This window comes from Ostrea edulis, chromosome 7, assembly GCF_947568905.1.
Source record: "Ostrea edulis chromosome 7, xbOstEdul1.1, whole genome shotgun sequence".
Lineage (NCBI taxonomy): Eukaryota > Metazoa > Mollusca > Bivalvia > Ostreida > Ostreidae > Ostrea > Ostrea edulis.
In genome coordinates, this window is record NC_079170.1 from 73,669,966 (window position 1) to 73,683,658 (window position 13,693).

General features: G+C 34.9%; 2 protein-coding genes across 2 annotated transcripts; one reads left to right on the top strand and one right to left on the bottom strand.

Annotated features, from left to right (window-relative positions):
• The first annotated feature begins 3,042 nt into the window (after positions 1–3,042).
• Positions 3,043–5,388, top strand: LOC130048487 (uncharacterized). The gene is made up of 3 exons (XM_056145331.1): positions 3,043–3,237; positions 3,431–3,449; positions 3,921–5,388. Exons 1-3 carry the CDS (start codon positions 3,214–3,216, stop codon positions 5,102–5,104), a joined length of 1,227 nt encoding a protein of 408 aa, XP_056001306.1. The 5' UTR covers positions 3,043–3,213; the 3' UTR covers positions 5,105–5,388.
• A 16-nt stretch (positions 5,389–5,404) lies between these two features.
• Positions 5,405–8,767, bottom strand: LOC125655996 (uncharacterized). Its single transcript, XM_056145330.1, has 8 exons — positions 8,569–8,767; positions 8,053–8,228; positions 7,731–7,876; positions 7,335–7,554; positions 7,013–7,206; positions 6,681–6,749; positions 6,224–6,459; positions 5,405–6,073 (listed from the first exon to the last, which is right to left on the bottom strand). The coding sequence occupies exons 1-8, from the start codon at positions 8,670–8,672 to the stop codon at positions 5,653–5,655; spliced, it is 1,566 nt and encodes a 521-aa protein (XP_056001305.1). The 5' UTR covers positions 8,673–8,767; the 3' UTR covers positions 5,405–5,652.
• Positions 8,768–13,693: the final 4,926 nt, after the last annotated feature.

Consider the following 13,693-nt stretch of genomic DNA (forward strand, 5'->3'; position numbering starts at 1 on the left):
CGTTTGTTTGGGTTATTTGGCATTATTTCTATCCTAGCTAGGTAATGTGTGCTTCGTTTGTGTTGGGTTATTTGGTATTATTTCTATCCTAGCTAGGTAATGCGTGCTTCGTTTGTTTGGGTTATTTTGTATTATTTCTATTCTAGCTAGGTAATGTGTGCTTCGTTTGTTTGGGTTATTTGGCATTATTTCTATCCTAGCTAGGTAATGTGTGCTTCGTTTCTTTGGGGTATTTAATATTATTTCTATCCTAGCTAGGTAATGTGTGCTTTGTTTGTTTGGGTTATTTAACATTATTTTTATCCTAGCTAGGTAATGTGTGCTTCGTTTCTTTGGGGTATTTAACATTATTTCTATCCTAGCTAGGTAATGTGTGCTTAGTTTGTTTGGGGTATTTAACATTATTTCTATCCTAGCTAGGTAATGTGTGCTTAGTTTGTTTGGGGTATTTGATATTATTTCTATCCTAGCTAGGTAATGTGTGCTTCGTTTGTTTGGGTTATTTGGTATTATTTCTAACCTAGCTAAGTAGTGTGTGCTTCGTTTGTTTTTGTTATTTGGTATTATTTCTATCCTAGCTAGGTAATGTGCACTTCGTTTGTTTGGGTTATTTGTTATTATTTTTATCCTAGCTAGGTAATGTGTGCTTCGTTTGTTTTGGGGTATTTGATATTATTTCTATCCTAGCTAGGTAATGTGTGCTTCGTTTATTTGGGGTATCTCATATTATTTCTATCCTAGCTAGGTAATGTGTGCTTCGTTTGTTTGGGTTATTTGATATTATTTCTATCCTAGCTAGGTAATGTGTGCTTTGTTTGTTTGGGGTATTTGGTATTATTTCTAACCTAGCTAGGTAATGTGTGCTTCCTTTGGTTGGGGTATTTGATATTATTTCTATCCTAGCTAGGTAATGTGTGTTTCCTTTGGTTGGGGTATCTCATATTATTTCTATCCTAGCTAGGTAATGTGTGCTTCGTTTGTTTGGGTTATTTGGTATTATTTCTATCCTAGCTAGGTAATGTGCAATTCGTTTGTTTGGCTTATTTGATATTATTTCTATCCTAGCTAGGTAATGTGTGCTTTGTTTGTTTAGGTTATTTGGTATTATTTCTATCCTAGCTAGGTAATGTGTACTTCGTTTGTTTGGGTTATTTGTTATTATTTTTATCCTAGCTAGGTAATGTGTGCTTTGTTTGTTTAGGTTATTTGGTATTATTTCTATCTTAGCTATGTAATGTGTACTTCGTTTGTTTGGGTTATTTGTTATTATTTTTATCCTAGCTAGGTAATGTGTGCTTCGTTTGTTTTGGGTTATTTGATATTATTTCTATCCTAGCTAGGTAATGTGTGCTTCGTTTGTTTGGGTTATTTGGTATTATTTCTATCCTAGCTAGGTAGTGTGTGCTTCGTTTGTTTGGGTTCTTTGGCATTATTTTTATCCTAGCTAGGTAATGTGTGCTTTGTTTGTTTGGGTTATTTGGTATTATTTCTATCCTAGCTAGGTAGTGTGTGCTTCGTTTGTTTGGGTTATTTCGTATTATTTCTAACCTAGCTAGGTAATGTGTGCTTCGTTTGTTTGGGGTATTTGGTATTATTTCTATCCTAGCTGGGTAATGTGTGCTTCGTTTGTTTGGGGTATTTGGTATTATTTCTAACCTAGCTAGGTAATGTGTGCTTCCTTTGGTTGGGGTATTTGATATTATTTCTATCCTAGCTAGGTAATGTGTGCTTCGTTTGTTTGGGTTATTTGGTATTATTTCTAACCTAGCTAGGTAATGTGCAATTCGTTTGTTTGGGTTATTTGTTATTATTTTTATCCTAGCTAGGTAATGTGTGCTTCGTTTGTTTTTGGTTATTTGATATTATTTCTATCCTAGCTAGGTAATGTGTGCTTCGTTTGTTTGGGTTATTTGGTATTATCTCTATCCTAGCTAGGTAGTGTGTGCTTCGTTTGTTTGGGTTATTTGGCATTATTTCTATCCTAGCTAGGTAATGTGTGCTTCGTTTGTTTGGGTTATTTGGTATTATTTCTATCCTAGCTAGGTAGTGTGTGTTTCGTTTGTTTGAGTTATTTGGTATTATTTCTATCCTAGCTAGGTAATGTGTGCTTCGTTTGTTTGGGTTATTTGGTATTATTTCTATCCTAGCTAGGTAATGTGTGCTTCGTTTGTTTGGGTTATTTGGTATTATTTCTATCCTAGCTAGGTAATGTGTGCTTCGTTTGTTTGGGTTATTTGGTATTATTTCTATCCTAGCTAGGTAATGTGTGCTTCGTTTGTTTGGGTTATTTGGTATTATTTCTATCCTAGCTAGGTAATGTGTGCTTCGTTTGTTTGGGTTATTTGGTATTATTTCTATCCTAGCTAGGTAATTTTGAGCCTTGGTATTATTTTTATCCTAGCTTGAAAATGTGTGCTTCGTTTGTTTTTGAGCCTTGGTATTATTTTTATCCTAGCTGGGTAATGTGTGCTTCGTTTGTTTTTGAGTCTTGGTATTATTTCTATTCTAACTAGGTAATGCGTGCTTCCTTTGTTTGGAGTATTCGGTATCATTTCTATTCTAGCTGGGTAATGTGTACGTCGTTTGTTTGGGTTATTTGGTATTATTTCTATCCTAGCTAGGTAATGTGTGCTTCGTTTGTTTGCCTCCTGTTTTACATCCCATTAGAATTGTTCACTACTGTAGAGAAGTCACAAGTTAAGTCCCACAAAAGTTTACCTATGCAATGCATTCAAGGCCGTAAAAGTGTGTTCTTTATTGTATCAACATCTATCGTCACACCGCCTCCATTCTTTACGTCACATCCGGAAGATCAGTGACTGTTTCTTTTTTATAGTTTGTTTTTAAAGATGCAGACAATGATATTTTATTTCAAAAGTGCAAGTATGCATATCATAAATGCATATCTAAGTACTCAGTTCAGTTAAAGCTTCCCGAGAACAATAGTTTACGCCAGCACCGTTTCCGGTTTTAAATATTAGTCACGGTTTATGGGGGATACTGAAAACGCTTTATCAATTAGACGCTTGAAGTTAACAATGGTGAAATATTGTTGTGTTCCACTTTGTGGTGGTTTTGGGGGTCACAAGTTTCCCACAGATCAGGAATTACTCTTGAAATGGAGGGTAGCGATCAAACGGATGGATAGGAAAACAAAAAAATTATGGAACCCAGGAAAAGAAGACGTTGTTTGCCATATACACTTCACAGAAGATGACTACAAAATCACCGAATCAGGTTAGATCGAGGTCCTATCAATCAGTTATATAAAGCTGCATCGTCAATTGATTTGTTGAATTGTTTTAATTTTTCCTTCTTTCAAATATTGATTTATAAAGTTTCCTCATTTTGTCTTGTATTCGTGTATTGATAACGTTCTTTTTTACATTCTTGAATGCGTTGCTTTGTGGTTTGTTTTTACTCTTTTCAGGTGCAACTACTGACATGTGGTATGTATCACAGTATTCATTTAATATAATACTAGGCTATATGACGAGACATATACTGCTTTGATAAAACGTTACAGGATTAAAGAGTGCTATGATACCATATATGTATATATATACACACATATAACCAGCTGAGTCCTGGTCTCCACACAATGTAATTAAAATTAGATCTTCCATCCGCTCCCCAAACTGGGGAGCGGATGGAAGATCTAATTTTAATTAGATTGGGTCTCCACATTAACAATCACCATTTTCTGGTGTTATTTTCATATATTTGGTGATTCCCCCCCCCCCACCTAATATTTTTTACAGTAGAAGTGACTGCTAAAAATGCAAGGTTGAATTTGCTACATGACTATTTATGTAAATCAATTATAACAAATCTAGTTTATAATTAGCGAATCTTAAAGCTTTTAAATATAAAGTATAACTTACAACCAACATTCCTGTAACATATTCAATTTGTGAGAGGTGAACGAAGACGACTTAAGTATGGAGCTGCGCCCTCTGTTTTTGACTTCAAGAATACCAGTACTACCCAGGAATCTGACAGAGCTAAGCGAAAGAGGCTGCGAGAGTCTACTCAAGATACATGTACTCCAATGATTGAAGACCTGCCCATATATATGGATGAATTGATTGTACATCATGAAGTTGTTGTAGATCAGTCATCTACAAGTATTTCCACATCCATGCCAGAAGAAATGTGTTCAACAGCTGAGAAAGAAATCCAGTGTGACATACCTACCTTAGGTAGATTTTCAATTGAAGGTATGAAACTGGACACTAAGATGCTTTCTTATTACACTGGTTTGAATGGCTATGATCATTTCATGCTTCTCTTTAATATTCTTGGGCCAGCAGCTTTTGACTTGAATTACAAATGTGGCTTATTAAGTCCACAAGATCAGTTGTTTTTAACTCTGATGAAACTCAGACAAGCAAAAGAAGATGTGGAACTTGCTATGCTCTTTAAAGTCTGTGAATCTACTGTTTCTAAAATTGTAACAACTTGGATTAACTTTTTGTATTTTCAATTAAAAGAGTTAGAGGAACAATTCTGGCCTTCTAAAGACATCATTAAAGAACATATGCCAACAGATTTTGCTAAAAAGTTTCCCAATACACGCGTAATTTTAGATGCAACCGAGCAACCAATTCACAAACCATCAAATGTTGAGGCACAATCCAAAACATGGTCTTCTTATAAACACAAAAACACGTTGAAAACCATGGTAGGTGTAACTCCAAATGGAGCAGTATCTTATGTATCCTCTACTTATGGGGGCTCTGTGTCTGACAGACAAATCATTGAACACTCTACTCTGCTAGATGTAGGCAAATTTGATGCTGGTGACAGCATTATGGCAGATCGGGGAATTCTTGTTCAAGATTTATTTGCGAATCAGAATGTTTTTATTAATACACCTACGTTTGTCAAGGGCAAAAGCCAACTTGACCCCGAAGAAATAGTTAGAGATAGGCGAGTTGCCTCAAAACGTATTCATGTAGAGAGGGTGATTGGGCTTGCAAAGAGGTTCAAAATTTTGAAACATGAGCTACCAATGTCAAAAATCCCCCTAGCTTCCAGAATTGTGTACATTTGTTTTATGTTGTCAAATTTTAGGAATTGCATTGTTGATAAAAGTGCTTAAACATGTGCCAGTAGTATATCAAAATGTACATGCATACATGTCTAAGTTTAATAAATGTATGCCCTGCACATACAGTGAATCCCTTGAGAGTTGTGTTCATATTTCTGCTTACAAGTTTTAAATGTATCGTACATTTTTTGTATCCTTTATGCAACATGTGCTGTCAATATTCAAAGGGATACATCATACAAGGATCTTGGTAGAAATATCAACTTTTAAGTGTAAAAGCTATTTACCTTGAAAGGGTCAAAGTACAATATCTTTTTTAAAAAATCAATTTAAAAAGTTTAACACTTTATATAACCAACATCTATGCATTGTTACATGTATATTGTCAATACAGAAAATTTCATATCATGGATATGCAATGTATTTCATCTGAAATTGATTGGCATTCTGGGCAGAAACTTAGGCAAAAAAACATGAAGAATCATTTGCAGACTCTAATCAAATCATGAATACAAAAAAGATTCTGTATAAAAAAATGAACTGTCTCGATAAATCATTTAGAAGAAACTTTTACACAAGTTTGCATATATGCTTCCACTTTACAGCAAGGATAACAAGTATGGCATGAAAAATTTATCATAGAATACATCAAGCTTTGGAAGAAGAGAATTCTGGCAACATTCTACATCAATATGTACTTTCTGGATGAACAAATCTTTGAAAGTGTATACAACAAAATAGCAAATTTGTTTTTTGGCAATAAGCATTTGGCCTTGTATTTGGAAAAAATATTTAGAGGTGGGTTTCAATTTCATTTCACCAGTTACAGAGTCCATTGTTAGATATGGGAAGTACTTTCCAGGCTGAATCTTCTCAAAGCGACCAGCAAAGGGACATTTGACTTCAATTAGTGCATCATTGCCAACGAGTCCATCCGGTGATGCCCCCAAGTAAGGTCGATCCATATCAACAAAGAAACCACATCTTTGAACACCTTGGCCAGTCTCTCTTTCAAAGGATCTGTAATGAGAGATAAAAATAGGAAAAGGCATATAATATATGTAAATAATAATTTACTGATTTGACCAATGCTTATATAGAGCGTTAAGATTTACAAACCAGGTCTCTGCTGTACACGTGATTGTCTGACTAGCTCACACTAAAACATACCTAATAGCACGTGTCTCATAGGTACGTCCATGGACTAGAGCTTCACTGCGAAATACAGCAGCAGAAGGCTGGTATAGAGACTCGCAGAGTTTCTGCCTATTACGTCTGTCTGTAGCTAAACAGATATCTCCAAATCTTGAGGCTGTGATCCGCCATGATCTCTCCTTGAACCAATTATTTGAGCTGGCTTGTCCACGTGTCTGCTCCTCAATGGCAACTACTTTATCTGCTGTAACCTTTAAGAAATTGTATATAACAAAAACCATATATCTTGTACTGTGTTTTGTAGTATAAAATTGCATGGTATTAGTAATACATATGAACATGAGAAAAAATCCTTGCAATCAATTTACATTGCACATTATATCTTATTTTAACACATATACAACATTTGCACAAATGTCATAAAATTTAATTTTGTTGAAATGCAGTTTGAGCCAATTAACAAAAGACCTACCTCAACAGCTCGTTGAACCCAATACTCTGTGAAGGGTCTTTCCAAATAATCATGGTCCAATACTGCTGCCTAGTGAAACAAAAGGTGTTACAGTTTGTTTGTTATTAAACACTTTATTTTATATGTGCAGTTTTACCCTTCACTACTTACTGCTTTAGATTAACAGACTTATAATTTTAAAATCAACATTTTATATGCATTACTAATATAGCTTGCTATAAGTTCACTAGCGAGATACTTTTGACTTGACGCTGCTTATAATTAGCGATGTACAGGGACATTAAGTGAGATTCTTGCTTGTGTGAGTAATGCATTTTCATGCTTATGTTTACCTGAATAAATGCTTTCTGGATGAGATATCTGTATGTCAGATTGTCTGAGGTCTCTGCACAATGGTTTAAGACCATATTGCGAACCCTATCCGGGTAACCAGCTACACCTTTTAGATGTTCAGGGCGGGGATCATTTAAAAAATCATCAGTCAGATTCTGCTTCCTGGGCAGATCTTCAGCTTTGACTGGTGAACCTATATCAAAATTTGAATATGTTAAACATGTGGAAAAAAATAAATTATTGTACTTGATTCAATATATGGTCATAAAACTATTGCTTCTGTTCATCATGGAACATCACATAATATTCATGTATTTTTACCTGAGTATGAATGTTTGGGTTTATGAAATGTCTGCAGGTTTTCTGTGCATGATCTCTGAATCCTCAAACCTTTTCCTTCAGAACAAGAGAGTAAAACTATGGCAACAGCAGCAAGATGTTTGCAAGTTCCATGGGGACCTCGTCCTGCAGGACACTCACAATGGCTGTTCAAAATGTCTCCCGAGTTTTTGTCAAATTTTAATTTGAAGTTGTATGTTACCTTTAATTTGAAATACATACATGTATTCTGGGTAATATAATTTTTTTTAGTTATTTTTACAAAAATATCTCAGTACAAAGTAATAAAATAAGAGAAAATAACTGATAACATACATGGTACATGTACAATTAGTACTACAATGTATATTATATCCACAAATTAAATGTAATACTTGCCTTTGTTTTCATGGCTGCGCCAACAATGCCTGTAAAGAACAGGGAATTATCTTCCTTTAAATATGACACAGCCAAGACTCTATCACTTTCAACAAGCAGCCTTCCTTTCTCGATAGCCTTGACATCACCAGTGCTTTGTCTGTCACCTACACATAAGTACAAGCTCATGATTTTAAAATTTATTTACTCATAAACACATAATTATATATATGTACAAATTATTCTATAAGATATTGCACATTCATTAAATGACTCCTAATGTTAGATGTATGTTTTACAAAAATGTTGTTCTTAATCATACAAGTAAATTATATGAACAAACCTGCTAATCTATGTACAAAATACATGTCTATCTGCTCAATGCATATCTCTGGGATTTCTTCTTTATGTGATTCCTGGAGCTGTTGAAATCCCCTCGTTGGCCAATCAACTTCCAAAGGCTCAGGTATATGAATTGGGTCATTCTTGAAATCTTTATTTCTATCATATGCCTTAAGCCTACAATAAAGTACTGTACAATGTCCACTTCCCATAAAAAAAATATTAGGTACCAAGACGTACTAGTACATGTCAGTGAATGCCATTGTATCATGTATTACAATAACAACAGTCCGTATAGTACTATAATTATTACGTATAATTGATGACATAAATATAACTTATATCACATTAATTTATTGAATTTTGATAAAAGAATTGTCGCAATGAGCATCAAAACAATCTCTAGGCATAATCATGCCGGCGTAAACATCCTCCGTCGTCTGCATGGGTGCAGAGCTACGAATTTGTTGAAATATTACAAACGAAAATAACGGCTATGAGGTATGAAACTACAAACCTGTCTATAAGGTCGGCTTTTCTGCCTCTCGTGGTGGCTCCTTTTTTCTTTAACTCGTCCTTGAGTCGAGAGACGGAAAACTTTACGTAAGTTTCTCTTTCCATTTCAGTGTTTACAAGCGTCTAAGTGAAATAAAGCGTTTTAACGTATCCCCCATAACGACATAATTTTTAGAACCGGTAACGGTCGTCGGCGAATACCATTACAGTGTTGTATATAAATGTACCTCAGTGCACTTCGCACCATATGACGTCACAATAAAAACGTACGTCACGACGTACAAGTTCTTACAGTTGTATCGCAGGGAAAGTGTCATAATAGTATGTCGTTATTTACTACCGTTATCAAGTGATAAGCAGTATACATGAACAATTTTCTTGTCATAAAATCATATATTATTTCTTTTTCATATCAAATCACTCTGCATTTATCATATCTAGTTTGCACGAAGGTGATGTTCATTTTATATTGTTACCTTGAAATCGCCCCTACATATTCTCCTGATTCGGATTAGCACTGCGTTTAATTTACATAAAGATTGCGACCAGCTGCAGTAAATGTAAAACTGCAACGATGTACAGTGTATGGTGGTGCTTGATGTTTATATATTCATATTCTTATTACATTGATATATCAGAAAGGAGTTTAAGAGCAACTTCTGACAAAAAAAGAAACCACTTTCCTCATCTGATAAACTCTTGTATACTCTCGAAAATTAAGAAATATGCTGCATTATATGCATTTTAAACTTCCTTCCTTCTATCGGAGAACTTGCTCCCAAAACTTTTCATTTAATGTAAAGGAGGCTCTGTTTTTCAATATTAAAAGGGTCGGCCTGCATGTAACCGATATCGTTGCACTTTTGTAATTATCACAATAATTTTTGTTGGTTCTAAATATATAATGTCACGTGATAGTCTCGTGATGTTAAACACATGCCTCGATGAAAATATATGGAAGCCTACTGGGTATCGGTTGAAACGTCGTTTCGTTCTCGGGTATTTTCCATTAAATATTTTTCATACAAAAAAAACAAAAAACGAAAGGCCATTTTATGCATCTGCTTTACTTTATTTTAGTATGGGACGCCTTAATTCAACTGAGTACATTCACAGTACATTCACAGTCAGTACAGATTGATGATTTGTTTAATATTTTCATATTTCATTGTAGCTCTGTTGTTTTAAGAAAGAAAGAGAAAGAAAGAAAGAGCAGACATAAAGAAATAAAGTTAGATTGATAGGGTGTAAGATGGGAAAGAAAGAAAGTTGTTGCAGTGCAGCTTCAAGGGATCAATATTAAGACGTTACTGAAATAAAAACTTATAGAATAACAGACCATAAAGTATTGAAATCAATTCACTTACGCTCATTAGCATTGTACATGTGTTTGAAAGATTTGAAATAGGAGTTGAATTGATTTTTTAAAGAAATGAGTAAGTGGACAGGTATTCTGACAACGAACTTTATATATGTATTGCCTCATTAGCATTAATGTAGTGTTGATAAAATATGAAACATCATTATTGGTTCTCTCATCTAAAATATCTAGCATTTACATATGTTAATTCAAATCAATATCGTTTGACTGACATAGAGAATTATACGGAAGCCGATAGGTGCCAGGGTATAGAATTAATATCTATTTAACTGGCGGCCGCCAGTTAATTTATGTGGCAGTCGCTACTTAATTTAACTGGCGACCGCCACTTATTAACTGGCGGCCGCCATATAAATTAACACTTAATTTATATATGGCGGCTGCCAATTGCAAAAACAATGTAATTCGTATCGCTGAGTGATTATTTTGGAAACATTTAGAATGGTACGCAAACAAGCAGCACCGTTTTTCAAAGTGTATAGGGACAGTCGGAGGAGAAATTGTCTTCTACAATTGTTGACAAGCAGAAAAGGAACCTAAGATGTCTCTTTTGTCCAAACTTCGTACTCCTGAATTGGTGGGAGAGGGCTCCGTTCATTCTTCAATTGATCAGTTCGTTCATTATTACATTTTTACCATTCATTACTACCACCAAAAAAGTGGGGGTGGGGGCCAATCCGCCAATTAATCTTATTTCACATGTGAAAATAATTATAGTTTGCATGTGAAAATAATAGAAATTGAACGTTGTCAAAGAATGGAGGGTCAGCTCCGTGGGTCTACGTATTTAACAGTACAATCGAAAAATAATAAGTTAATGCTCTTAATTGTATATATATATATACAGATAGATAGATAGATAGATAGATAGATATCACATACATATTACTAAACATTGGGAGGGATTGCACCCCTTTCATTTTGAGAGAGAGATAGAGAAAGAGAGAGGAATTGGTTAACTTGTGACAGCCATATAAATGATTTAAACTGAGTGGCGGCCGCCATATAAATTAAGTGGCGGCCGCCAGTCAATTCATATGGCGGCCGACAGTTAAATTAACCGGCGGCCGCCATATAATTACCTGGCGGCCGCCAGATAAATTAACTGGCGGCCGCCAGATAATAAGTAGCGGCCGCCAGATAATAAGTGGCGACCGCCAGTTAAATTAAGTGGCGTCCGCCAAATAAATTAAGTGGCGACCGCCAGTTAATTTATATGGCGGCCGCCAGATAATATGTGGCGACCGGCAGTTAAATTAAGTTAAGTGGCGGCCGTCAGTTAAATAAATATTAATTCTATACCCTAGCACCTATCGGCTTCCGTAGAAATATAACTTTATCCGAACATTGTTGAATAATAGGACCTTGCCAAATTAAATGAACGATTGTTTTTTCCTATTCTTCACAAAACGTACACAGATTTGTATCGGCTTTGTCTATTTTGTACATACAACTATTGGTAGTTATAATATGATTATTAAGACTTTCATTCATTACTGGGTGCTTGGCAAAGGAGCATTCATCGCATATGTTTCAGTTTGAACGCGGTACCAGGATATACGCAGGATCTCCTCTTAATTAGGAGATGCACGCCCTAGCCACTAAACTACCGCTTAAGGTACGGCGTGCAGTTTCTCTTTGTGACGTTTGAAAGGAAATATGCGAAGGCTGTCACTGTAATGGGAAAGACTGCCAGTGTCAGTTCAAGTGGATTTTGGATAAAAACCTCTCTTTCTCCCCCTCCCCTCTTTTTCTCTCTTTGGATCCCTCTCCCATTCGTCCTGTTTGGAAGAAATACGGTATACATCAGATATAATATTTTTTCATGGATAAAATACATTGGTCTATATTCGAATTTTTAAAGACAGAACAAGTTGCGTGATATATTTATTCGCTTTAGCTCAGTATAGAATCGTGGTTAATCTCTATACAAGTGAGAGAGATCATTTATAGAATTATTCATCATACACCCACTTTAAAAATATATATTTTTAATTCATACTTCAAAGAAAACCCCTATGTTTGAAATTAAACTAGGTCAACACTTAATATAATTCTTTGTCTTTGACATTTTTGTAAAACGTTGAATTTTCTCACACTTTCAAATTCTCAAGAACGATGCACTTACACCAGGAAGTCATTAGTACAACTTAGAAACGAACGAACCAGGCGCGTGGTGACAGATGCTTGATAACATTTGGGTGGACATAGGATCTTCAGATTGAAGTAAGGTGAAATTACATCTTCTTTGTATCCAAGTACATAATGGTACATTAACTCGTTCTACTTTGAGAACAATTACTTCACCCATTATCTCTCGCACTCTGTGGATCAGCCAATAGGACGAATAGCGCGTGTCCTGATTCGCTCCTTTGAAAACATTGATTAACAAGCAAAAAAAAAACAAAAAAAAAACAATAAACATGTAATTTATATTGTATTTACATTTGTAGATTTAGTGTTCACTGTCTTGTACATATTTTACTTATATAATTTTTTTTCCAGAGGACAGGACAGGTTTTCTCATTAATTGTCCATGGTGTTGGTCGTTAATCCGTTTAGCGTTTAGACATGCTTAATATGATTTTTATATTTTTCCTTGCATATACATGTACTTTGTGGATCCGACACACGGTAGACATTGAGTGTTGTTACAATCTCTCTCTCTCTCTCTCTCTCTCTCTCTCTCTCTCTCTCTCTCTGTGTGTGTGTGTGTCTTTTCCTCTCTCCCTTTGGATTTCTGTCGTAAAACCACAAATATGACTAACAATATATATTACGTATACTGTAAGCACTAATTAACTGTAAGCACTAATTAACTGTAAGCACTAGTTAACTGATAAAAAAAGAAGTGGACTGTGAACCCGCAATGCTTGGACTGCACTTCCCCAAAGTACGGGCATCACCTAAACGCAATGACGCTAATTTGAATTAGACTATCTTCTCCTAAATGTGCGCATGATCGTTATGAAAGGTGAAGATAATAAACAATGATCCATCTCATAACTCCCATAAGGAATGCAAAATAAAGAGTTGGGCAAACACGGACCCCTGAGGTGGGATCTGATGCCATTCGACACAATTTAAACATAATTACATTGCATGATATTAGTAAATAACACACTAATTTAAAAATATAATTTTTAAATAGATCTTAATCATTTCAAAAGGTTTTAAACAAACAATATGATGAAGAGAATTAAGGTCAAAGGTCATAAAATGGAAACGTCGTACTTTTAAATTATATACATATTCATCATTTTCTAATAATATGACGTTTTCCACTAAACAGAATAGATATTGTAACTTTAAAACAAAGATCTTTACTGTTTATCTAAAATAATTAACTTTTTTGGATTTGAATATATTTGGTTGCCAAGCAACAACACCATATCAAATGTTATCAAAACGTCCCCCGTGTTTACACCCCATATTCATTGTATACGAATGTTCAAGTACTTAATTTCGATCACTAAATCCAATTGTACTTTATCATATTTAACAAAAATGTACTTATATTTAACCTCTTAAAACCAATTTCAAGACACGATTCTTGATACTGGATTGTTCCGATAGGGGCATGCGTTGCCCAATATCTGACTATAACTTATACAATGTTGAGATCATTTTCCATAAACTAAAATGAACTGACAAATCTAGATTCTTTCATAGGAATATGGGACCATTGATGTGGACAACGAAAGAAGTCAGCGAGTTGGACCGTGAACAGTGAAACCAGAGGAAG